Source organism: Carcharhinus amblyrhynchos, unplaced genomic scaffold, assembly GCF_965287045.1.
Source record: "Carcharhinus amblyrhynchos unplaced genomic scaffold, sCarAmb.v2.hapA scaffold_957, whole genome shotgun sequence".
Classification (NCBI taxonomy): Eukaryota; Metazoa; Chordata; class Chondrichthyes; order Carcharhiniformes; family Carcharhinidae; genus Carcharhinus; species Carcharhinus amblyrhynchos.
Window position 1 is genome coordinate 22,194 of NW_027650697.1, and position 27,433 is coordinate 49,626.

Sequence of the window (27,433 nt, forward strand, 5' to 3'; positions counted from 1 at the left end):
CTCTGATATACCCCACACCCCTCACCCTAACACTCTGATATACCCCAAACCCCTCACTGTAACACTCTGATATATCCCACACCCCTCACTGTAACACTCTGATATACCCCACACCCCTCACCGTAACACTCTGATATACCCCACACCCCCTCACTGTAACACTCTGATATATCCCACACCCCTCACTGTAACACTCTGATATATCCCACACCCCTCACCCTAACACTCTGATATACCCCACACCCCTCACCCTAACACTCTGATATACCCCACACCCCTCACTGTAACACTCTGATATATCCCACACCCCTCACCCTAACACTCTGATATACCCCACACCCCTCACTGTAACACTCTGATATACCCCACACCCCTCACTGTAACACTCTGATATATCCCACACCCCTCACCCTAACACTCTGATATACCACACACCCCTCACTGTAACACTCTGATATACCCCACACCCCTCACTGTAACACTCTGATATACCCCACACCCCTCACTGTAACACTCTGATATATCCCACACCCCTCACCCTAACACTCTGATATATCCCACACCCCTCACTGTAACACTCTGATATATCCCACACACCCCTCACTGTAACACTCCGATATATCCTACACCCCCTCACTGTAACACTCTGATATACCCCACACCCCTCACTGTAACACTCTGATATACCCCACACCCCTCACTGTAACACTCTGATATACCTCACACCCCTCACTGTAACACTCTGATATACCCCACACACCCCTCACTGTAACACTCTGATATACCCCACACCCCTCACTGTAACACTGATATAACCCACACCCCTGAATGTAACACTGATATATCCCACACACCCCTCACTGTAACAGTCTGATATATCCCACACCCCTCACTGTAACACTGATATACCCTACACACGCCTGAATGTAACACTGATATACCCCACACACGCCTGAATGTAACACTGATATACCCCACAACCCCTCACTGTAACACTCTCTGATATACCCCACACCCCCCTCACTGTAACACTCTCTGATATACCCCACACCCCCCTCACTGTAACACTCTCTGATATATCCCACACACCCCTCACTGTAACATATGAAGGTTTCTCGATGTTCGGACTCACTGGGGTTTGTGACCATGTTGGCGGGGGGGGGGTGTTAGATTGCAAAATCTGGATTTGATTATGCGCCGAGCCCTCTCTGTGTCACATTGTTCCCCCGGGATTCCCTTGCCGACATCCACACTGGGCTTCAGTTTCTCGTGGGGTGTGAGAGAGGTCAGCGATGTGGGGGGGGTCAGTTCGGAGCTCTGATTCAGGCTCGAGAATGTGCGTTGAGTGAGCGGGGGGGGGCACTGGGAATGTGTGCAGTTGGGAGGGTTTTGAGTGAAACTCTGGGGAGTCTGTACCGACAGTGAACGTTTGTCTATATTTAATGCTGCCTTTTGCTGGGAGCTTCCACTGTCCGGAGTGAGAGAGAGAGAGAGAGAGCCTGTGTTCCATCTCCCGGAGATATTACAGTGAGGGAGGAGAGTGGGGGGAATCGCTCCATCGCACACCCAAATACGCGTCTTTATTGCTGGATCGAGGAGCTTTGCTCGCTCTGCACTGGAGCTGCGGACTCGGAACCAGCCACCCAAGCACCGGGGAGACGGAGAATCATCCGGCAGAGATGACCAGCACTGTCCTCCTGTTCCTCACCGCAGCCCTGGCTCCTGCAGTCGGTTACGCTTACAGTAATAGGGACCATTTCCTGGACGACCTGGACTGGCTGGAGGACAGCAGCGAGGCGGAGGGTGAGCACCGTGCGCACGTGTGTGTGTGTGTGTGTGTGAGTGCGTGTGTACCTGTGTGTGTGTGTGAGTGCGTGTGTTTGTGTGTACCTGTGTGTGTGTATGTGTGTGAGTGTGTGTCTGTGTGTGTGTGTGTTTACCTGTGTGTGTGTGTGCCTGTCCCTGTGTGTGTGTATGTGTGTGAGTGCGTGTGTACCTGTGTGTGTGTACGTGTGTGTGAGCGAGTGCGTGTCTACCTGTGTGTGTGTGAGTGCGTGTGTACATACGTGTGTGTGTGTGTGTACCCATGTGTGTATCTGTGTGTGTGTGTACGTGTGTGTGTATGTACCTGTGTGTGTGTGTGTACGTGTGTGTGTGTATCTGTGTGTGTGTGTGTCCGTGTGTGTATCTGTGCGTGTGTGTGTGAGTGTGTGTGTACCTGTGTGTATGTGTGTGAGTGTATGTGAGTGCGTGTGTACCTGTGTGTGTAAGTGTGTGTGTATCTGTGTGTGTACGTGTGTGTGTGAGACTGTACATGTGTGTGTGTGTGTACCTGTGTGAGTGAGTGTGTGCGTGTGTATCTGTGTGTGTGTGTGTGTATAGTGTGTGTGTGTCTCTCCGTCATCAGCGAGGTGGGGGGGGGGGAGGTCTCCCGTCTCCCCTCCTGACACCTCGGGTACAGGGGTGGGCTGTACGGGCTGGAGGTTGAGGTGGGGGGTGCGGTTCCAGGCCAGCAACAGCGTGGATGGGTGTGGGGGGGGTGGAGGTTAAAGGTCAAGTGTTCACAGGTGCTGGTTTGGCTGTCCGGCAGGGTCACGCTGAGTTTCTGGAGAGGTCCGAGGCCAGAACTCTCCATTCACCTGACGAAGAGGGAAACCTCGAAAGCTTGTGCGTTTACTATCAAATAAATCGGTTGGACTAAAACCTGGTGTTGTCAGACTTTTTACTGTGTTTACCCCAGTCCAATGCCGGCACACCCACATCATTTCTGGAGAGGGTCAGAGACTGGCCATTGGCAGGTCATGGGGAAAGGATGGGTGGTGGGGCAGTTATGGAGAGGGGCAGTTATTGGATGGGGTAGTTAGGGGGGTAATTATGGAGATTGTTACGGGGGATAGTTATGAGCTGGTTATGGGGGGTTCAGGGTGTAGTTATGACGGAGTTACGGGGTATGTTGGGGCTGTTATAGGGGTGGTAATGGGGGTAGTTAAGGGGTTGTTATGGGGGAGGGGGCAGTTGTTGGGGAGAGGGGGCAGTTGTAGGGGAGGGGGCAGTTGTTGGAGAGGGGGCAGTTATTGTGGAGGGGGCAGTTGTCGGGGGAGAGGGGCAGTTGTTGGGGGAGAAGGGCAGTTGTCGGGGAAGAGAGGCAGTTGTTGGGGGAGAGGGGGCAGTTGTTGGGGCGAGGGGGCAGTTGTTGTGGAGAGGGGCAGTTGTTGGGGGAGGGGGACAGTTGTTGGGGAGGGGTCAGTTGTTGGGGAGGGGGCAGTTGTTGGAGAGGGGGCAGTTGTTGGGAGAGGGGGCAGTTGTTGGGGAGGGGGTCAGTTATTGGAGAGGGGGCAGTTGTTGGGGAGGGGGGCAGTTGTTGGGGAGAGGGGCAGTTATTGGGGGAGTGGATCAGTTGTTGGGGAGGGGGGCAGTTGTTGGGGGAGAGGGGCAGTTGTTGGTGGAGAGGGGCAGTTGTTGGGGGAGAAGGGCAGTTGTAGGGGAGAGGGGCAGTTGTTGGAGAGGGGGCAATTATTGGGGAGAGGCAGTTGTTGGGGGAGGGGGCAGTTGTCGGGGAAGAGAGGCAGTTGTTGGGGGAGAGGGGGCAGTTGTTGGGGGAGAGGGGGCAGTTGTTGTGGAGAGGGGCAGTTGTTGGGGGAGGGGGACAGTTGTTGGGGAGGGGTCAGTTGTTGGGGAGGGGTCAGTTGTTGGGGAGGGGGCAGTTGTTGGAGAGGGGGCAGTTGTTGGGAGAGGGGGCAGTTGTTGGGGAGGGGGGCAGTTATTGGAGAGGGTGCAGTTGTTGGGGAGGGGGGCAGTTGTTGGGGGAGAGGGGCAGTTATTGGGGGAGAGGGGGCAGTTGTTGGGGAGGGGGGCAGTTGTTGGCATTCATTGATTGGTTACCATGGGACGATGACTCTTGATCCAAGAGGATTTTCGCAGTAACTTCAATGCAGTGTTAATGTAAGCCGACTTGTGGCTAATAAATAAACTTTAAACATTGCCTAGCGTTTGTGTGCGGGGTGAATGTTATTTGTCACTTTTCAGCCCCGAGCTTGGATATTGTCCCAGTCTTGCTGCATTTGGACATGGTGTACTTGAGCGCAGGACTGGCTGATGTGATCCATACCCTCCAAGCGAGCCTCAGCACTTTGTCAAAGTCACATATGCAAGGAGATGTCCCTGTTTACTATATTCCCAGATAGATTTCATTAAGGCTGCCACAGAAGGTTGCAACACTCAGTCAGAGAACAATCACTGGCTGTATCTCCAATGGAGAGAATGAACAGTGACTCACTATTTCTCAGTAGAAAAATGTCCCAAGAGAGAGAGAGGGTGGCCTGCTTCAGAATCTGGGAATGTCTCACACTCATAAGAAATAGGAGCAGGAGTAGGCCATCTAGCCCTTCGAGCCTGCCCCGCCATTCAATTAGATCATGGCTGATCTGTCGTGGCTCAGTTCCACTTTCCCGCCCTCTCCCCATAACCCTTAATCCCCTCTCTTATCAAGAACCCATCAACCTGCTTCTTAAAAATATTTAGCGAGGCAGCCTCCACCACTTCAACGGGCAGAGAATTCCAGAGATTCACCACCCTTTGAGTGAAGAAGTTCCTCCTCAACTCCGTTCTAAACCACCTCCCCTTTATCTTGAGGCTGTGCCCCCTAGTCCTACTGTCATCATATATGCTAATGGAGATCAGGTGTGATTCTCGCCAGTGTGAAGCTTGACTGGCAAAGAGGTTAATACAAGTGAGCCTAGACGATAGCGTCTGGGATTTGCTAATAATTTAATGTTAATCATTTCATTAATATTTAAATCGGCAGTATTGTGCACACCAGCAAGTGACCCAGAAGCCTTATTGCTAACATGTCCCACCATGGTGAAAGTATCTGCACTGGTGGATTGTGTAGTGGATATCTGTGTCAAATGACTGGTGCTGCCCTCGGAGAATTCATCATGGCCTCCCTCCGAGGTGTCCTCCAACCACTCATGGGATGTCTCAGCAGGGGCAGTAGGGAGGGTGGCGACATCAAAAGGGCCAGAGGCATCAGGGTCATTTCCTTTAACAATGGACACAGGTTCAGTACAAGGGAAGGACAAATATCTGAGCAGCTTGCCACTTATTTGGAATAAGTCATTTGAACTAGAGTTTTGCTGATGCTCACTCAGGCAAGCACCATTGCTTAATGTGTTATGGAACAGTGTAGAGGGAGCTTTACTCTATCTAACCCTGTGCTGTACCTGTCCTGGGAGTGTTTGATGGGGGGACAGTGCAGAGGGAGCTTTACTCTGTATCTAACCCCGTGCTGTACCTGTCCTGGGAGTGTTTGATGGGGGGACAGTGTAGAGGGAGCTTTACTCTGTATCGAACGCCGCGCTGTACCTGTCCTGGGAGTGTTTGATGGGGGGACAGTGTAGAGGGAGCTTTACTCTGTATCGAACGCCGTGCTGGACCTGTCCTGGGAGTGTTTGATGGGGGGACAGTGTAGAGGGAGCTTTACTCTGTATCGAACACCGTGCTGGACCTGTCCTGGGAGTGTTTGATGGGGGGACAGTGTGGCGGAGTGTGGAACCTGAGTTGTTGAGATTCTGGATTGGGACTGGGATGTGGTTTTGGGGGGATTAGCTGCTCAGTCAGTGCTCCAGTTCTGTAATGTGTATTGCTGTCCCAATCCCACAGAAAATCATTGTCCATGTGACAAGGACCTCTCTCGCTGGAACAAGGCCTTTGTGATGTTGGAGGACTCGCAGATGCGTCAGAACATGCTCCTTCACGCCATCGAGGAGGTCCTTGCTGGACAACTCGAGGGGATTCGCTCCGAATTGCGAATTGGCCGGCCGTGCCCAGCGGAGGTTGCCAGCTCCCGCCTTGCCAAGCAGCTGTTGGACATACAGAACCAGGCCACGCTGAGGTGGCACCTGGAAAGCACCAAGAAGCTGCAGGAGGTCTTCCACATGGTTGCGGGCCTACAAGACAAGCTCGGGGCCCTGGGGGAGCAGCTGGAGGAGCCAGTGGCCAGCGGGGCAATTCCAGGAAATTGGGGCCTGTGCCCGACACTGACAGAGGAGTTGAGGCAGATGAGAGCTGAGCTACGCACCCTGGGAGCTCGGGGGCCAGCTCCACACACCGAGACCCGGAGCCAGGATATTCCAGCAGGTCCGTTGCCCTGTATTACAAGTTTCACCATGAATCATCGCAGAGTGTTACAGCCCGTCTACATCTCCTTCACTCGCTCTGTGGGAGCACGGTGGCAGAGTGGGGTTAGCACTGCTGCCTCATAGCACCAGGGACCGGGGTTCGATTCCCGGCTTGGGTCACTGTTTGTGCGGGGTTTACACATCCTCCCCCATGTCTGAATGGGTTGTCCGTGGGTGCTCCGCTTCACTCTCACAGGTTAGGTGGATTGGCCATGCTAAATTGCCTCTCGGTGTCCAAAGATGTGTGGGTTAGATGGATTGGCCATGTGACAATTTGGACGCTAAGGGGCAATTTAGCATGGCCAATCCACTTAACCTGCACACCTTTGGACACCAAGAGGCAATTTAGCATGGCTAATCCATCTAACCTGCACATCTTTGGATACCAAGAGGCAATTTAGCATGGCCAATCCACCTAACCTGTACATCTTTGGATACCGAGAGGCAATTTGGCATGGCCAATCCACCTAACCCACACATCTTTGGACACCAAGAGGCAACTCAGCATGGCCAATCCATCTAACCCACACATCTTTGGACACTAAGGAGCAATTTGGCATGGCCAATCCACCTAACCTACACATCTTTGGACACTAAGGGACAATTTAGCATGGCCAATCCACCTAACCCACACATCTTTGGACACTAAGGGACAATTTAGCATGGCCAATCCACCTAACCTGCACATCTTTGGACACTAAGGGGCAATTTAGCATGGCCAATCCACCTAACCTGCACATCTTTGGACACTAAGGGACAAATTAGCATGGCCAATCCACCTAACCTACACACCTTTGGACACTAAGGGACAAATTAGCATGGCCAATCCACCTAACCTGCACATCTTTGGACACTAAGGGGCAATTTAGCATGGCCAATCCACCTAACCTGCACATCTTTGGACACTAAGGGACAAATTAGCATGGCCAATCCACCTAACCTGCACATCTTTGGACACTAAGGGACAATTTAGCATGGACAATCCACCTAACCTACACATCTTTATGAATGGCGGAGCAGGCTCAAAGAGCAAAATGCTCTACGCCTGCTCCCATTCCCAATGTTTCAGTAATCTGAGGCTTAGTAGATTCTGGCTCATGGCGGTGCTGTACTCACTGGACAAAGAGGAACAAAACTGTTCCCATCGTCCTGACAGTCAAACACTCACGTTGCCAACTCCACTTGGACTTATTCCTGGAGATTTCACCCCGTGATCTCCTGATCTCCATTCAATGGAAATCAGCTCCCCCCTCACCCTCCATTGCCTTGTGAAATGATTAACAGAGGAATTGGAGGTCATCAATCATAGAACCCTACAGTGCAGAAAGAGGCCCTTCGGCCCATTGAGTCTGCACCGAACACAATCCCACCCAGGCCTAACCCCATATCCCTACATATTATACCCACTAATCCCTCTAACCTACACATCCCTGGACACTAAGGGGCAATTTCTTAACATGGCCAATCAACCTAACCCGCACATCTTTGGACTGTGGGCGGAAACTGGAGGAAACCCACACAGACAATGAGGGGAATGTGCAAACTCCACACAGACAGTGACCCGAGCCGGGAATCGAACCCAGGACCCTGGAGATGTGAAGCAGCAGTGCTGACCCACTGTGCTACCGTGCCACCCCCTTAAGGAGGGTACTTTTAATGGCCCCTGGCTAGGGATTGATAGGGGGAGGTGATGGTTTAGTGGTATTATCTTTAGACTATTAATCCAGAAGCTCAGCTAATGTCCTGGGGGACCCGGGTTCGAATCCCGTCCACGGCAGATGGTGGAATTCGAATTCAATAAAAAAAAAACCTGGAATTAAGAATCTGCTGATGACCCATTGTCGGAAAAACCCATCTGGTTCCCCTTTAGGGAAGGAAATCTGCCGTCCTTACCCCGGTCTGGCCTACATGTGACTCCAGAGCCACAGCCAATGTGGTTGACACTCAACTGCCCCTCCAAGGGGCAACTAGCGATGGGCAATAAATGCTGGCCCAGCCAGCAATGCCCATGTCCCACAAATTATTGAGTTTGGGGGGGGGGTTACAGAGCTGGGTTGGGGGAGATTGGGGTGGGATGCAGAGCTGGGTGGAGGGGGGGGAGTTAATCATCCAGAGGATGGGTTTGATGGGTTACAGAATGAGGGAGGAAGTCTGGGGGGGGTTTACAGAGCTGGGATGAGGGGGGGGGGGTGGTTAATGACCCGGGGGAAGGGGTTGGGGGTTACAGAGTCAGGCAGGGGGTTTGGGGGGGTTACAGAGCTGTCGCGGGGGGGTGGTTAATGACCTGGGGGAAGGGTTTGGGGGTTACACAGTCAGGCAGGGGGTTTGGGGGGGTTACAGAGTTGTGATGGGGTGGGGGGTTAATGACCTGGGGGAAGGGTTTGGGGGTTACAGAGTCAGGCAGGGGGTTTGGGGGATGACAGAGCTGTGACGGGGGTGGGGGGGCAGTTAATGACCTGGGGGAAGGGTTTGGGGGTTACAGAGTCAGGCAGGGAGTTTGGGGGATGACAGAGCTGTGACGGGGGTGGGGGGGCAGGTAATGACCTGGGGGAAGGGTTTGAGGGTCACAGAGTCAGGCAGGGCATTGGGGGGAGGTTACAGAGCTGGGATCGGGGTGGGGGGGGGGGGAGGCGAGGGGAGGTTAACGCCCCGGGGGGGTGGGTATGGGGGTTATAGAGATAGGTTGGGGGGTTGTGGGGGGGCTACAGAGCTGGGAAGGAGTGGGATTGGGGGGACTTACAGAGCTGGAACGTGGCGGGGGGGGGTTAATGACGCGGGGCAGGGTTTGCGTGAGAGGCGAGGGGGTGGGGGGGCAGGCTGGGTTCTGGGGGAGGGGGTGGAATAAGTCTTGCTTCCCAGCACAGTGAGGAGCTGGGGGCCGAGTCTGAGGGGGATGTTTGCCACTGAGGAGGAGGTAAAAGGGGGTTTGGAGAGACAACGGTAGCTGTGGGGGAGGAGGGGAGGTTTGTCGGGGGGGGGGGAGCGGTTTGAGTGGGGGGTCATGTCTGACTGAGGGGGACTGAACTTTGCGAGGAGGTGACCAGGTGTGTGGGTGAGGCCAATGTAACAGTGTCCGACTGGACTTTAGCAACGTCCAATGGCATCTCATTTGCACAACACAGAGGGAGGCCATTCGGCCATCGTTTCTGTGCTGCCCCTCATGTTGGGTGCAGTTGTTTTGGAACATTATCAGCCCCAGCCTATAACGTAAAACCTCCGTAAGTCAGCCAGGGGTGGTCGCTTTGATATCGAGGTTTCAAAAAGTTTATTTATTAGTGTTACAAGTGGGCTTACATTAACACGGCAATGAAGTTACTGTGAAAATCCCCTAGTCGCCACACTCCTGTTCGGGTAACACTGAGGGAGAATTTAGCACGGCCAATGCACCCTAACCAGCATGTCTTTCAGATTGTGGGAGGAAACCGGAGCACCCGGAGGAAACCCACGCAGGCACGGGGAGAATGTGCAGACTCCACACAGACAGTGACCTGAACCAGGAATTGAACCCGAGTCCCTGCGCTCTGAAGCAGCCGTGCTAACCACTGTGCCACCCCACTTGTTCCCCAGTTGTAAAAGAAAAGTGAATGATTGAGACAGACTGTGTCACTCACTGGGTCTCTCTCTCCCTCTCTTTCTCCCTCTCTGTGAGTTTGTGTTCATCTTGCTTTGAAACTCTCTTATTCTCTGTGTCATGCTCTCTCTCTCTTGGTTACAGTAAGTGTATGTGTGAGTTGTGTATGTGAGTTTGTGTGTGAGTGAGTGTGTGTGTGTGTCTGTGTGTGTGAGTGTGAGGGTGTGTGTGTGAGTGAGTGTGTGAGTGTGTGTGAGAGACACATACATATACACTCACACACGCTCACTCATACAGACCTTCACACACACACACCCTCACACAGACTCACTCTCTCTCTCACACACACTCACTCACAGTCTCACACACACACACACACACTCTCTCATTCACTCATTCTCACAGACTCTCTCTCTCTCACACACACACACACACACACACACACACACACTGACACTCACAACACCAGGTTAAAGTCCAAAAGGTTTATTTGGAATCATGAGCTTTGGAGCACTGCTCTGACTCACCTGCTGAAGGGGCAGTGCTCCAAAAGCTTGTGCTACTAAATAAACCTGTTGGACTTTAACCTGGTGTATGTGAGACTTCTTACTATGCTTACCCCAGTCTGACGCCGGCATCTCGGCATCACTGTATTATCCCTCGGATTCCCCAGCTGGAAGTTATCAAAGGTCTATGACTAACAGATGCTGTTTAAGAGGATAAGCGAGTGTGTTTGAGTAAGGCCTCACAAGACTTTGGTTTGGGCACATTCCCATCTGACACTGGAATTCTATGGGAAGCGTGGGATTCCCAGGAACATATTGGGATGCTCAAGTCTTCATTCCAAGGCTGGCTGGGTTTTTCCATGTCCCCCAGGTTGCAGTTTCCGAAAGGATTCCGACTTTCCCACACCCAGGCTGTCGCTCCCTCCTTCTCCACTGTTCCCGATCTGAAGCAGAGCTCTGTCACCGTCTCCCCCCTCACCGTCTCACTCCCAATTACCCAGAACAACACAGCATTGGAATCTGTGCAAGTTAATGTCAGTCAGAGACACACTCTCATACACACACACACACACACTCGCTCACACATTGACAAACACACACTCACATACAACACACACTCACGCACGCTCACACATACACACACAGTCACACATTGACACACACACACTCACACATTGACACACACACACTCACGCACGCACGCACGCACACACAGTCACACACTCTCTCTCTCTCACACTCACATTCACTCACATACACTCACACCCACCCACCCACACACAGGCAGTCATACACTCTCTCTCTCTCACACACACACACACACACACACACACACACACACACACACACACTCACACCCACATTCACACACTCTGATACACACACTCTCACACACACGCTCACACTCACACAAACTTACATACACTGACAAACACACGCACACTCACTCAAATTGCACACACACACTTGCGCGCTCACACACACACTTGTGCGCACACACACACATTCACAAATACACACACACACACACATATGCATAGTGGTTAGCATGGCTGTCTCATGGTGCCAGGGATCCGGGTTCGATTCCCGGCTCGGGTCACTGTGTGGAGTTTGCACATTCTCCTTGTGTCTGCGTGGGTTTCCTCCGGGTGCTCTGGTTTCCTCCCACAGTCCGAAAGATGTGTGTGTTAGGTGAAAGTTGGGGGTGTGGGGATGGGATTGTAAGGGTGAAGAGGGGGGCAATGGGGTGGGTGGGGGTCGGGGGGTGAGAAGCAGTTGGGGAAGAGGCTGAGGGGGTGAGGAGAGGATTGGGAGTGGGGGTAGGGAGATGGTTTGGGGGGGGGGTGGGGAGGTGATCAGGGAGGGGGTTGGAGGTTTGGGGGGGATTGAGGGGGTGATGGCGAGTGGGGAGGGGGTTGGGGGAGTGATGGCGAGTGGGGAGGGGGTTGGGGGAGTGATGGCGAGTGGGGAGGGGGTTGGGGGAGTGATGGCGAGTGGGGAGGGGGTTGGGGGAGTGATGGCGAGTGGGGAGGGGGTTGGGGGAGTGATGGCGAGTGGGGAGGGGGTTGGGGGAGTGATGGCGAGTGGGGAGGGGGTTGGGGGAGTGATGGCGAGTGGGGAGGGGGTTGGGGGAGTGATGGCGAGTGGGGAGGGGGTTGGGGGAGTGATGGCGAGTGGGGAGGGGGTTGGGGGAGTGATGGCGAGTGGGGAGGGGGTTGGGGGAGTGATGGCGAGTGGGGAGTGGGGAATGAGGAGGGGTCAGGGAAATGAGGGGGGAATTGGGGGAGTGATGGGAGGTGATGGGGAGTGGCGAGTGCGGAGGGGATTGGGGAAATAAGGAGAAGGTTGGGGGAGCGATGGGGGTTGGGGAGGGGGTTGTGGGAGTGAGGACGGGATTGGGGGAGTGATGGAGAGTGGGAAGTGGGGAGGGGTCGGGGAAATGAGGAGGGGGTTGGGGGAGTGAAGGGGAATGGGAGGGTGTTGGGGGAGTGAGGATGGGATTGGGGGAGTAATGGAGAGTGGGGAGTGGGGAATGAGGAGGGGTCAAGGAAATGAGGAGGGGATTGGGGGAGTGATGGGGAGTTGAGAGTGGGGAGTGGGGAATGAGGAGGGGTCAAGGAAATGAGGAGGGGATTGGGGGAGTGATGGGGAGTTGAGAGTGGGGAGGGGATTGGGGAAATAAGGAGAGGGTTGGGGGAGTGAAGGGGAATGGGGAGGGTGTTGGGGGAGTGAGGATGGGATTGGGGGAGGTGATGGGGAGTGGCGAGTGGGGAGGGGGTCGGGGAAATGAGGAGGGGGTTGGGGGAGTGATGGGGAGTGGCGAGGGGGTTGGGGATGGGGAGGAGTTTGGGGGTGTTTGGGAGGGTAATGGGGGTATGATCGTGATGGGGAGGGGTTTGGGGGGTTGGTTCTTGTGTGGTTGGGGTCCCATCACATGGAGTGGGAGTTTTACTGCCCCTCCCATTGGTTGTAAGCGGGTGTGTTTAACCCGGCAGGACTGGAGGCTAAATGAATGCAGGAACTCTGCGAGTATCACACAAAGTTGTTTCTGCCATTCACCCATGTCCTTGGCGGACATCCCCACTCACTCCTGATGCCGCAGTTACAGCCAGCCCGGACAAAACTCCCTCCTCTTGTCTCTGGATGGACGGGGTGTTTGGTGCCGAGATTCGGAATATGGTTTATCCACAGCATTCCCAATCCTTCTCCGGCAACCCGAACCCCCTCCCCAATCCCCAACTTCCTCCTCACCCCCCCCCAATCCCCTCCCGAACCTCCTCCTCAACCCCCAATCCCCTCTCCGTATCCCCCGAACCCCCTCCTCACCTCCCGACCCCCTCCCCGCATTCCCCCTAACCCCCTCCTCACCCCCAACCCCTTCCCCACTCCCCCGAATCCCTCCTTGCGCCCGATTCCCTCACCAACCCTCTCCCCACTACCCGACCCTTCCTCATCCCCCAACCCCTTCCCCACTCCCTCGTATCCCTCCTCACACCCCCGATTCCCTCACCAACCCCCTCCCCGCTCCCCGACCCTTCCTCATCCCCCAACCCCCTCCTCATCCCCCAACCCCCTCCTCACCCCCAACCCCTTCCCCACTCCCCCGAATCCCTCCTCACACCCCCGACTCCCCGACCCTACCTCATCCCCCAACCCTTTCCTTAAACCCCTACCTACCTCCTGAGCCCCCCCAACCCCCTCTCCCATACTGCCCCTAAATCACCTACTCACCCTCCTCCAACCTCCTCCCCACTGCTCCTGCAATTTTCAAATACTCATCCTCCTATTCAGATCACTCCATGCCATGGCTCCCTCCCCATCTCTGGAACCTCCTCCAGCCCTACGAGCCCCCAAGATCTCTGCCCTCCTCCAATTCCGGCCTAGATGTGAGGCTATCCTCTTTGGTAGCAATAATAGGAAGGCAGATTATTATTTGAACGGGTGTAAATTGCGAGAGGCGGATACTCAGTGAGGCCTCGGAGCCCTCGTGCATCAGTCACTGAAAGTAAGCGCACAGGTACAGCAGGCACTAAAGAAGGCGAATGGTATGTTGGCCTTCATAGCGAGAGGATTTGAGTATAAGGATGTTTTGTTGCAATTGTACAGAGCATTGGTGAGGCCACATCTGGAGTATTGTGTGCAGTTTTGGTCTCCTTATCTGAGAAAGGATGTCCTCGCTATAGAGGGAGTACAGCAAGGGTTTACCAGGCTGATTCCTGAGTCTGTCATATGAGGAGAGACTAAGTCAGTTAGGATTATATTCACTGGAGTTTAGAAGAGTGAGAGGGGATCTCATAGAAACTTATAAAATTCTAACAGGGTTAGACAGAGTAGATTCAGAAAGAAAAATAATAGATGAGGATTGGGAGCAGTTTAGAATTCAGCCAAGGAGGACCAAGGGATTGATTAAGAAGAGGAAAATAGAGTGCGAAAGTAAGCTTGCAGGGAACATAAAGACTGACACGAAGAGTTTTTATTGATACATGAAGAGAAAGAGGTTGGTGAAGACAAAGATAGGTCCCCTACAGACAGAAACGGGGGAATGTATCATAGGGGACAGAGTCAGCAACTGAATACTTACTTTGGTCCTGTCTTCACAGAAGAGGACACAACTTTATAAGACCCTTGTCAGACCCCACTAGGAGTACTGTGCGCAGTTCTGGTCGCCTCACTACAGGAAGGACGTGGAAGCTATTGAGAGGGTGCAGAGGAGATTTATAAGGATGTTGCCTGGATTGGGAGGCATGCCTTATGAAGATAGGTCGAGGGAGCTCGGCCTCTTCTCCCTGGAGAGACGAAGGTTGAGAGGCGACCTGATCGAGGTTTATAAAATGTTGAGGGGAATAGATAGGGTGGATTCTCGGAGGCTATTTCCCAGGGCTGAAATGGTCGCTACGAGAGGACACAGGTTTAAGGTGCTGGGGAGCAGGTACAGAGGAGATGGATTTTAGTAAGGCGTTTGATAAGGTTCACCATGGTGGGCTTCTGCAGAAAATGCAGATGTATGGGATTGGGGGTAATCTAGGTACTTGGATCAGGAATTGACTGGCAGATAGGAGACAGAGGGTGGTGGTTGATGGTAATTATTCATCATGGAGTTCGGATACGAGCGGTGTGCCTCAGGGATCTGTTTTGGGGCCACTGCTGTTTGTAATTTTTATTAATGATCTGGATGAGGGTATAGTTGGGTGGATTAGTAAGTTTGCTGATGACACCAAAGTCGGAGGTGTGGTAGATTGTGAGGAAGGGTGTCATACTTTGCAGGGTGATTTAGACAGGTTGCAGAGCTGGGCCGCGAGGTGGCGGATGGAGTTTAATGTGGAGAAGTGTGAGGTAATTCATTTCGGTAGGAATAACAGATGTGTTCAGTATAGGGCTAACGGGAGGAATTTGAATAGTGTGGATGAACAGAGGGATCTAGGTGTATGTGTACATAGATCCCTGAAGGTTGGGAATCAAGTAGATAAGGTAGTTAAGAAGGCATACGGTGTCTTGGCGTTTATTGGTAGGGGGATTGAATTTAGGAGTCGCAGTGTCATGTTGCAACTGTACACAACTCTGGTGCGGCCGCACTTGGAGTACCGTGTGCAGTTCTGGTCCCCACATTACAGGAAGGACGTTGAGGCTTTGGAGAGGGTGCAGAGGAGGTTTACCAGGATGTTGCCTGGTATGGAGGGAAGGTCATTTGAGGAGAGACTGAGGGATTTGGGGTTGTTTTCGCCGGAAAGAAGGAGGCTAAGAGGGGATCTTATTGAAACATATAAGATGATTAGAGGTTTAGATAGGGTGGATAGTGATAGCCTTTTTCCTCGGATGGAGAATGCTAGCACGAGGGGGCGTGGCTTTAAATTAAGGGGGGGTAGTTATAGGACGGATGTCAGGGGTAGGTTCTTTACCCAGAGGGTGGTGAGGGATTGGAATGCCCTGCCTGCTGCGGTTGTAAATGCGCCTAGTTTGGGAGCATTTAAGAGATCTATGGATAGGTTTATGGACGAAAAGGGATTGGTTTAGATTAGTGGGTCAGTGTTTTTTTTTACAAAAAACTGGTCGGCGCAAATGCCAGAAATGTTGGAGAATGCAAGATTTAGTGAGGGGGAAGAACTGAAGGAGATCAATATTAGTAGAGAAATGGCGCTGGGATTGAAGGTGGATAAATCCCCAGGGTCTGATAATCTACATTCCAGAGTACTTAAGGAAGGGGGTCCAGAAATAGTGGACACATTGGTGGTCATCTTCCAGGATTCTATAGACTCCGGAACCGTCCCTGCAGATTAGCTATCTTCTAATGTCACTCCAATATTGAAAAAGGGAGATAGAGAGTTAACCAGGGAATTATAGACCAGTAAGCTTAGCATCGGTAGTGGGGAAAATTCTCAAATCCATTATTAAGGACTTTATAGTGGAGCATTTAGAAATCAGTGGCAGGGTCAGGCAGACTTTATGAAGGGGAAATCATGCTTAACAAATCTGTTGGGATTCTTTGAAGGTGTAACGAGTAGGGTTGACAAGGGGGAACCAGTAGATGTGGTATATTTGGACTTTCAGAAGGCGTTTGACAAAGTCCCGCACGAGAGATTATCGCGCAAGATTAAAGCACACAGGATTGGGGGAAGTGCGTTGAATTGGATAGGAAGCTGGTTGGCAGAGAGGACACAAAGAGTAGGAATTAATGGGTGCTTTTCAAATTGGCGGGCAGTAACTAGTGGGGTGCCACAGAGATCATGATCAACAGTTGGGAAAGTGCACGATCAGCCATGGACATGTTGAATGGTGGTGCAGCCTTGAAGGGCCGAATGGCCTACCCCTGCTCCTGTTTTCTATGTTGCTCTACGCCTTAAATGTTGCTAATGTGCCGAATTCCACCACCTCCTCTGGCAGAGTGTTCCAGGCACCCACCACTCTCTGCGTGAAAAACCCTCTTCCCCCGCATGTCTCCCTGGAACTTTCTCCCTCTCACTTTGTAATTGACACTTCCACCTTGGGGGAAAAAAGCCTCTGACTATCCACCCTGTTTAAACCTCCTTCTGCACCGTAGGGACACTATGGTTCTCTGAAAAGATGGTACAGTTTTGTGACACCGTGGCAATCACCCAGTACTGTGTGGCACTGCTACCTCAAAGCATCAGGGACCCGGGTTCAATTCCTGGCTCGGGTCACTGTCTGTGTGAAGTCTGCACATTCTCCCCATGTCTGCGTGGGTTTCCTCCAGGTGCTCCAGTTTCCTCCCACAGTCCAAAGATGTGCAGATTAGGTGGATTGGCCATGCTAAATTGCCTCTTAGTGTCCAAAGATGTGTAGGTTAGGTGGATTGGCCATGCTAAATTGCCCCTTAGTGTCCAAAGATGTGTAGGCTGGGTAGGATTGGCTATGCTAAATTGTCCCTTAGCATCCAAAGATGCGCAGGTTAGGTGGATTGGCCATGCTAAATTGCCCCTTAGTGTCCAAAGATGTGCAGGTTAGGTGGATTGGCCATACTAAATTGCCTCTTAGTGTTCAAAGATGTGTAGGTTAGGTGGATTGGCCATGCTAAATTGCCCCTTAGTGTCCAAAGATGTGTAGGCTGGGTAGGATTGGCTATGCTAAATTGTCCCTTAGCATCCAAAGATGCGCAGGTTAGGTGGATTGGCCATGCTAAATTGCCCCTTAGTGTCCAAAGATGTGCAGGTTAGGTGGATTGGCCATACTAAATTGCCTCTTAGTGTCCAAAGATGTGTAGGTTAGGTGGATTGGCCATGCTAAATTGCCCCTTAGTGTCCAAAGATGCGCAGGTTAGGTGGATTGGCCATGCTAAATTGCCCCTTAGTGTCCAAAGATGTGCAGGTTAGGTGGATTGGCCATGCTGAATTGCCCCTTAGTGTCCAAAGATGTGCAGGTTAGGTGGATTGGCCATGCTAAATTCACTGCTGGTGGAAGCAGATACGATAGTGACTTTTAAGGGGCGTCTGGACAAACACATGAATAGGATGGGAATGGAGGGATGTGGTCCCCGGAAGGGTAGGGGGTTTGTAGTTCAGTCGGTGCAGGCTTGGAGGGCCGAAGGACCTGTTCCTGTGCTGTAATTTTCTTTGATCTTTGTTTACGCACTGCGGGCCTGGGCTCTGTCAAGCTTTGAGCCCTGGAGGAGCGAGGGCTGACATTTGGACACAGATAAAGTGCAAGCGTGGTTGCTTGCCTGGCCTTTGAAGTGCAGGGGATGGGGAGAATAATGAACAAGTGTGGCTCTGTCTGCTTCTGTGAACACCAGTGGCTCAGCAGCAACCCAGGACCAAGTAGTTCTTGTGATTAAAGGTCAGGCAACTGTGAGCTTTCATTCTCCTCTCAATCCTTCTAACCTTTGCACTTACAGTGTGTGTAACCCAGGGACAGAACGCTGCATCGTAATCACTGTTCTTGCAGTCAGATTTCAAAATGTCAGAGGAATTATATCCCTTACTGCAGTGTTCAACAAATCCTTCTATTCCTCCCTCAGCCAGTCCACTTATCCCCCCCAACTTAAACGTCTGGATATTATTCACCTCAATCACTCCCTAATGGAATGAGTTCTCCATTCTCCCCCCACTCTCTGTGGCAGCGAGTCTCCCATTATCCCTGCACCCCCATGGGAGTGAATCCCTCATTCTCCCCCACTCCCTGAGCGAGCAAATTCCACATTCTCCCCCGCTCCCCGAGCAAGCGAATTCCACATTCTCCCCCGCTCCCCATGGGAGCCAGTCCCACATTCTCCCCCGCACCCTGAGCGAGCCAGTCCCACATTCTCCCCCGCTCCCCGTGGGAGCCAGTCCCACATTCTCCCCTGCTCCCCGTGGGAGCCGGTCCCACATTCTCTCCCGCACCCCGTGGGAGCCGGTCCCACATTCTCCCTCGCACCCCGTGGGAGCCGGTCCCACATTCTCCCCCGCACCCCGTGGGAGCCGGTCCCACATTCTCCCCCATCCCCTGTGGGAGCCAGTTACACTTTCTCCCCACTCCCTGTTGGAGCGAGTCCCACATTCACCACCACCCCCTACTCCCCGTGGGAGCGAGTCGTACAGTCTCCCCCCATTCCCCGTGAAGCGAGTCCCAAATTCTCCCCATTCCCCGTTGGAGCAAGTCCCACATTCTCCCCACTCTTTGTAGGAGCTAGTCTCACATTCACCCCACTCCCCATGGGAGCGAGTCCTACATTCTTCCCCATGGGAATGAGTGCCACCTTCTCCCCATTTATGTTGCCAGTCCCCTTGACACTAAGGGACAATTTAGCATGGCCAATCCACCTAACCCGTATATCTTTGGACACTGAAAGGTAATTTAGCACAGCCAATCCACCTAACCTACACATCATTGGACCCTAAGGGGCAACTTAGCAAGGCCAATCCGCCTAACCTACACATCTTTAGATACTAAGGGGTAATTTACCATCACAATGCACCTAACCTACACATCTTAGGACACTAAGAATAATTTAGCATGGCTAATCCACCTAACCACATCTTTGGACTGTAGGAGGAAACCGGAGCACCCAGAAGAAACCCACGCAGACACAGGGAGAACCTGCCCAGACAGTCACCTAAGGCCAGAATCAAACCCAGATCCCCGGCGCTGTGCCACGCTGGCTCACCGATGTCAGAGTTTTGGAGGCAGCCAGGAGGATCCAGTCCTGTATGGGAGGGTAGACTCAGATTATGAGTGGCTTCTCTGGCCTGTTGTAAGTGGATGGGGTCAGGTTGCTCCCCAGGTTGACGCTGGTCTTTAATCTCTCTCTCTCTGTTTTTACAGGCTGCCGCAGGGCACTGACATTCACCGTTCCACAGAAGGGAAGACCTGCCATCATCGTCCCCGCAGACGACCGCAACCTCCTTGCCTTCACGGCCTGCGTCTGGGCAAAGCCATGCCACGTAACCAGCGAAACAGTCCTCTTTGCTTACTGCCCCGGGGGAAACGGCACCAAATTCCAGCTCACCCTTAGCCGCGGCTGGGTGCAGTTCACGGTCAGCGCCGCGGTGCTGCGCGGTCACGCAGGTCCGCCGGGCGAGTGGACGCACTACTGCGGGAGCTGGGACGGCGGCTCGGGGAACGCCACGCTGGTGGTGGGCGGGGAGGAAGTGGCTTGGCGGAGCCTGAGGGCTGGGCCGCGCGCCATCCCCGGCGGCGGAGCCGTCCAGCTGGGGCACAGGAGCGCCGAATGCCGAGGAGGCCAGGTCACGGCACCCACAAGTTTTGCCGGGAAGCTGACGGGCTTCAACCTGTGGGACTCAGCCATCGCAGAGATCGGCCATCTGCTGGGGAACAACGGGTGTGACGTCAAGGGGAACACGGTGGGGTGGAACGTCTCTCCGGTTACTGTAGGTACTGGGGTGCTGTTCCATTAGGGAACCATTCCATTCCATTCTTTTACGGAGCTTTGTGCCACAGATTAAAAATCCCTTTCATCTTCCCCCCAAAAAAACTGAATTATGTTCATTTTTCTCTTTTTAAATGAAATTAAAAGATAGGTTTCATTGATGTCATTACTTTGAATCCGGGTCAAGGCAGCCATCTTGTGACCCCAGATCCAGGTCAAGGCAGACATCTTGTGACCCTAGACCTGGGTCAAGGCAGACATCTTGTGACCCCAGATCCGGGGTCAAGGCAGACATCTTGTGACCCCAGATCCGGGGTCAAGGCAGACATCTTGTGACCCTAGACCTGGGTCAAGGCAGCCACCTGGTGACCCTAGATCCGGGTCAAGGCAGCCACCTGGTGACCCTAGATCTGGGTCAAGGCAGCCACCTGGTGACCCTAGATCCGGGTCAAGGCAGCCACCTGGTGACCCTAGATCCGGGTCAAGGCAGCCACCTGGTGACCCAAGGGTCTGATCAAGGCAGCCACCTGATGACCCGAGGAGCTGGTCAAGACAGCCATCTTGCGTCCCGAGGAGCTGGTCAAGACAGCCATCTTGTGTCCCAGGATCCTGATCAAGGCAGCCATTTTGAGATCTGGTAGCCTGGTCAAGGCAGCCATCTTGTGACCCGGTGGTCAAGGCAGCCATTTTGAAATCTCCTTTCCACGTCCGCGGCCTATCCTATAGTGTAAAACAAGTCAAGAGCACTGCGACAGCAGTTTAAAAGTCAAAACCCACTTTGTTTCGTGTCTGCCAAATGCAACATTGCTGATCATTAGGACGCGGCCCAGGGGGGCAGCTGGCTTGGGGGTGGCATTTTAAAAAAAGGGACTGCCTCGACACACAACAACATGGTCAACTTGGGTAAACAGTGAGGTGTGGAGGTGGGGGGGGTTCACTCCCAGATAGACATTCCTGAAAAAGTAAATAATTAGTTAAGAAAGACAGGTCACTGACGCCACCCCCCCACTCCGTCCCGCTCCTTATTTCTCCCAATGATTAAGTGCCTCAATCTAATGTACTGATGCCATATTTTCAATATATTACATTCTAATCAACAATATAACAATGCAAAAACATTTTGCTTATTTCAACATAGTCTACAACATTTTCTGGTTTAGAGTTTCCGTAGTTTATGTAAAATACGTTCAGGTGCCTGCAGTACAGATTTTGTCCTGCAGTTATACTATCATTGCAATGTGCTTATAAGATCATGTATTTGCAGAAACACATCTACCCTATTTAAATATCTCGATATTAATCACCTTCCCCAATCCCTGTGCCGTGAGAGCGAGTCTCACATTCTCCCCAATGCCCATGTGGAGCGAGTCCCACATTCTCCCCCACCCCCCGTGGGAGCGAGTCCCGCATTCTCCCCCACCCCCCACCGTGGGAGCGAGCCCCACATTCTCCCCCACTCCCCGTGGGAGCGACTCCCACATTCTCCCCCACTCCCCGTGGGAGCGAGTCCCACATTCTCCCCCACTCCCCGTGGGAGCGACTCCCACATTCTCCCCCACTCCCCGTGGGAGCGAGTCCCACATTCTCCCCCACCCCCCGTGGGAGCGAGCCCCACATTCTCCCCCACTCCCCATGGGAGCGAGTCCCACATTCTCCCCCACTCCCCGTGGGAGCGAGTCCCACATTCTCCCCCACTCCCCGTGGGAGCGAGTCCCACATTCTCCCCCACTCCCCGTGGGAGCAAGTCCCACATTCTCCCCCACTCCCCGTGGGAGCAAGTCCCACATTCTCCCCCACTCCCACCGTGGGAGCGAGCCCCACATTCTCCCCCACTCGCCATGGGAGCGAGCCCCACATTCTCCCCCACTCTCTTGGGTCAAGACATTTCTCCTGAGCTTTCCCCCCGATTGGATTCATTAATGATTATCTGATATCGATGGCTCCGAGTTCTGATCTCTCCCCTCTGCTACAAGCGGAAACATCTTGTTTCTATCAAAGCACTGCATAAGTCCCATTCTATTGCATCAACCCCTCAGTCGAAAGGCCCTGGCCTCTACACCCTTACCTGGATGGTTAACTCAGCATTCACCCTCACCTTGAACGGGGGGGGGGGAGAGAGAGAGACAGAGAGAGAGAGAGAGAGAGGGAGAGAGGGAGAGAGGGAGAGAGGGATGAACACAGTGGGAGGACGTGGAGAATGAGGCAGAACACAAGGAGAACCAGCACCTACGGCTGAAACCAAACATACAGAACCATCCGGAAAAACAGACAGCAACTCAAGACTCCCAATAACTTGGATATGTTTCATTTTCAACTCAGTATTACACATGTTATTGTACAATTTTATATGGACAAAATAATCAACTATTTATATATTTTTGTTAAATGCACATTATTTGAATAAAGTGACATTTATCACAAAATGCAGCTTGAGTGTACTAAAAATCTCTGCCCCTCACAACCTTACACTCTGGAAGGGGGGATGGAGGGAGGGACAAGGGACAGAGGGAGGGAGGGATGAGAGAGAGGGAGGCAATGGGCGACGGAGAAAAAACACAGATTTAACATTTCAGCTCGCTGACCTTCATCAGATATCAAATCGAAAATTTTAACCACTATTTTCTTGCTCTCTCTCTGCAGAGGTTGTCTGATTCACCTTGTAACTTGTGGATAACCCCTGCCCCCCCACAGGAATATCTCTGTGTCACTGTGCAGTTACACACTCCATTAGTCACTGACATGTTGAGTCTTGTCTTTCAGCTCAGTGGGAACTCGCACCCACTGATCACAGCAACATCACGGGCAAACTACCCGACTGTCAGACACATGTCCTAGTTTGGAAACTTTTCCGGGGAAGCCTGGGAGCACAGGGACTTTTCCTTTTCTAATTTGTTTTCTGTTTACCAGAACATTGAATGTATTCAAGAGGCACTTGGTGGCAAAACGGGGTCAAAGGTTATGGGGGGGGCGGGGAAGCAGGATTAGGCTACTGAGTTGGATGATCAGATGGTGATGATTGGGGGAACGGGCTCGAAGGGCCTCTCGGCCTCCTCCTGCTCCTATCTTCTAATCGATACTGGCTGAAGGATCAATGTTGGGTGCAGGGCACTGGGGGCAAAACCCCTCACTCATCATCAGTCTCAAGATGTGCAGCGAGGGACCTGGCAGCGAGGGATCTCAAAGTTACAAGGGTTACACACAGTCCTGGGAGCCGGGGAGTGTTGGGGTGGTACGGACCGTCAGCAAAGATCTCAACATGCGGGCACTGGAAGGCGTCTAAACTGGGCATGGAAAGGGGATTGTGCCTGGCGGTCATGCTTCAGTGGATGAGTAGACTACCAGAGCCTTACCACCTGGACTGACACTCATGTACAAGTACAGCACATACTTGCATGCGTGTTTGCACACACACACTACTCAAAGAACATCCATCACACTCGATTCAGAAGCCCTGTCTGTTCCAAACAAATTAGACAATGGTGAGAGGGGGCGAGCTGGAGAAGGGGACGGGCGAGGCATTGTGAGAAGCCTAATGGATGAGGGTCCATGTGAAACAGTCTAGCAGAGGGAATTGTCCCAGCCACCTCCCCCCACCTCAGTTAACATCACAAACACTCAATCATAAAAAAAACACTCCAGCGTGGCTGGAGGTGGGGGAGACAAGGAGCTTAAGGCTGCAACGCGAGGTGACCGCGCGCACAGGCAGGTTGACACGTCGCGCCCAGTGTTACACCCCTGGCTTCACCTCAGCAGGTTCTGGCTCGCTCACACGTACTGCGGGCTGGAAACGCTGTCCATCTCCACCTCGATGGAAACAACGTGGTGTCCGGGGATCATGGCGAGACCCAATACCCGTGGCTCACCCTGCGCCAAGGAATCTGCGACAACAGAAACACAAAAAGCAACGTCCTCAAAATCTTCAACTACAGCTGGATACAGCTCAGAATAAGGCACAAACTCGGCTACAACCTGGAGCTGGGATTTCAACAGCCGCAGAACACGGGGATCACCCACACTCAACTCTCCCTCACACGCTCCTGTTATTGACACACACATTGGACTCTCCTCTGCAGACTCCTGTTATTGTCTCTCACACACACACACACAAACACACAAACACACACACACACACACACACACACACACACACACACACACACACACACACACACACACACACACACACACACACACACACACACACACACACACACACACTCTGTACTCTCTCTTGCAGCCTGATGAAAGATTGTCAGTTGTCGGCTGCCATTCCCCAGATGCAATTTTACAACTCATCCGCTTCATCCTGGTCCACAATGTCTTCACCTTCAACAACCGGTTCCTCATCCAGACACACGGAACAGCCACGGGGACCAAATTTGCACCTCAACATGCCAACATCTTCACAAAAAGGTTCGAACAAGACCTCTTCACTGCACAGGACCTTCAAGCGATGCTATACACGAGATACATCGATGACATTTTCTTTCTTTGGACTCATGGCGAACAATCACTGAAACAACTATATGATAACATCAACAAGTTTCATCCCGCTATCAGACTCACCATAGGCTACTCTCCAGAACTGACTGCAATCTTGGACACACGCATCTCTCCATCAAGGACGATCACCTCAGCACTTCACTATACTCCAAGCCCATGATTAACGTCAAGATGCTCCATTTCTCCAGCTTCCACCCTAAACATGTTAAAGAAACCATCCTCTATGAACAAGCCTTCCGTATACACAGGATCTGCTCAAATGAGGAGGATCGCAACAGACACCTCCAGATGCTGAAAGATGCCTTCATAATGGCACTTGGCTCATCGATCGACAGTTCCGAAGCGCCACAGCAAAAGCTGCACCAACCTCCTCAGAAGACAAACACGGGACACGGTGGACAGAGTACCCTTCGTCGTCCAGTACTTCCCCGGAGCGGAGAAGCTATGACATCTTCTCCGGAGCCTTCAACATGTCATTGATGAAGACGAACAATGAAGACGAACATCTCGCCAAGGCCATCCCCACTTCTTGTTTTCAAACAACCGCACAATCTCAAGCAGGCTACTGTCCACAGCAAACTCCCCAGCCTTCAGGAGACCACAACACCACACAGCCCTGCTACAGCAACCTCTGCAGGACATGTCAGATCATCGACATGGATGCCATCATCTCACATGAGAACACCATCCACCAGGTACATGGTACATACTCTTGCAACTCGGCCATCGTTGTCTACCTGATATGCTGCAGGAAAGGATGTTCTGAGGCACGGTACATTGGGGGGGACCACACAGACACTAAGACAACGGATGAATGAACACCGCTCGACAATCACCAGGCAACACTGTTCCCTTCCTGTTGGGGAACACTTCAGCGGTCATGGGCATTCAGCCTCCGATCTTCGGCTAAGCGTTCTCCAAGGCGGCCTTCACGACACAAGACATCGCAGAGTCGCTGAGCAAAAACTGATAGCCAAGTTCCCTAACACATGAGGACGGCCTCAACCGGGATCTTGGGTTCATGTCGCACTATCTGTAACCCCCATGACTTGCCTGGGCTTGCAAAATCTCACCAACTGTTCTGACTGGAGACAATACACACCTCTTCAACCTGTGCATAACCCTCTCTCCACTCACACTGTCTATACCTTTAAGACTCGATTACCTGTAAAGACTCGCATTCCAACCATTATTTGGTAAATTGAGTTTGTGTCGTTTATATGCTCTGTTTGTGAAGTGAACTCCCACTACCTGATGTGAGATGTCTTACTGTGTTTACCCCAGTCTAATGCCGGCATCGCCACATCTCTCACACACACACACACACACACACACACACACACACACACACACACACACACACACACACACACACACAACTCTCCCTCGCACTTATTTACCTGTTGGTTTCAGGTACTCCTGCGCAGAGCCTAAAATGACATTGCAGTCGCGGTCAGTGCACAGAAAGAGGCCGATAAGTGTCCTCCCATCCGTCATACGGATTCTCATGCTTTTGTTCAGCAAGCTCTCCAACATCTGTCTGGAGTTTGAGTATGAAGTCCTGCCGCCTTCTCCCATTCCCTGCTGAATTCAAGACACAGAGAGAAGTAGGTGAACACCGCAGCCAGCGTCCCATCATGGTGCCCCTGCCCCACACACTTCCCCCCTCACCCAATCACTCTCTCTGTTCCCACATCCCCTCACCCTCTATTCTACCCCCCTCCACACTCGTCCCCCCCTCTCTCTCTAAGTATTCCCCCTTCTCCATATCTTCCCCCCATGCTCTCTTCCCCCCATCCCCTCTATTCTTCCCCCCCACCCACCCTCTCTATTAGATAGGGTGGACAGTGAGAGCCTTTTTCCTCGGATGGTGGTGGCTAACACGAGGAGACACAGTTTTAAATTGAGGGGTGGTAGTTATAGGACGGATGTCAGAGGTAGGTTCTTTACTCAGAGGGTAGTAAGGGTGTGGAATGCCCTGCCTGCAGCAGTTGTGGACTCGCCAACTTTAAGGGCGTTCAAATGGTCAGTGGATAGGCATATGGATAACATTGGAATAGTTTAGGTTAGAGGGTCATTAGATTGCTTCCACTGGTCGGCGCAACATCGAGGGCCGAAGGGCCTGTACTGCGCTGTAATGTTCTATGTTCTCCCTATTCTCCCCTCGCTGTATATTGCCCCCATATCTATATATATTCTCTGCCCCCTTCCTCTCATAGAATCCCTACAGTGCAGAAGGAAGCCATTCAGCCCATCGAGCCTTCACCAACTACAAACCCACCCTATCCCTGTAACCCCTGTGAATGCCCCCAAAACTAGGGTCAATTTAGCATGGCCAATCAACCTAACTCACACATCATTGGACTGTGATCCCTCCCCACCCCTCTCTCTCTTTGTACATTCTCCCCCCCCGCCCCCCCCACCTGAAAAGTCTCCCTCTCTCTGCATATATTGGTAGCACAATGGCACAGTGTCTAATAGCACTGCTGTCTAAGAGCATCAGGAACCTGGGTTCAATTCCTGCCTTGGGAATTCCTCTGAGGAATTTGCATGTTCTCCCCCGTGTCTGCAAGGGTTTCCTCCCACAGTCCAAAGGTGTGGGGGTTAGGGGGATTGGCCATGCTAAATTGACACTCGTGTCAGGGGGATTAGCAGGGTAAATGCATGCATGACATTACAGGAATAGGGTCTGGGTGGGATTGTGGCTCGTACAGAGTCGATGGGCCAAATGGTCACCTTCTGTACCGTAGGGATTTCTATATTCTCCCCCTACATATTCTTGCTCCCCCATCTCTATATTCTTCCCCACATCTCTCTCTCTCTATATATTCTCCCCACTTTCTCTATTTCTGTA

General features: G+C 52.5%; 2 protein-coding genes across 2 annotated transcripts; one reads left to right on the plus strand and one right to left on the minus strand.

Annotated features, from left to right (window-relative positions):
* Positions 1–1,371: 1,371 nt before the first annotated feature.
* On the plus strand, positions 1,372–21,461 carry LOC145340362 (pentraxin-related protein PTX3-like). The gene is made up of 3 exons (XM_080184819.1): positions 1,372–1,803; positions 5,662–6,138; positions 19,512–21,461. Exons 1-3 carry the CDS (start codon positions 1,680–1,682, stop codon positions 20,102–20,104), a joined length of 1,194 nt encoding a protein of 397 aa, XP_080040945.1. The 5' UTR covers positions 1,372–1,679; the 3' UTR covers positions 20,105–21,461.
* Positions 21,462–22,359: 898 nt separating this feature from the next.
* On the minus strand, positions 22,360–26,159 carry naa38 (N-alpha-acetyltransferase 38, NatC auxiliary subunit). The gene is made up of 2 exons (XM_080184818.1): positions 25,980–26,159; positions 22,360–23,954 (listed from the first exon to the last, which is right to left on the minus strand). The coding sequence occupies exons 1-2, from the start codon at positions 26,155–26,157 to the stop codon at positions 23,842–23,844; spliced, it is 291 nt and encodes a 96-aa protein (XP_080040944.1). The 5' UTR covers positions 26,158–26,159; the 3' UTR covers positions 22,360–23,841.
* Positions 26,160–27,433: the final 1,274 nt, after the last annotated feature.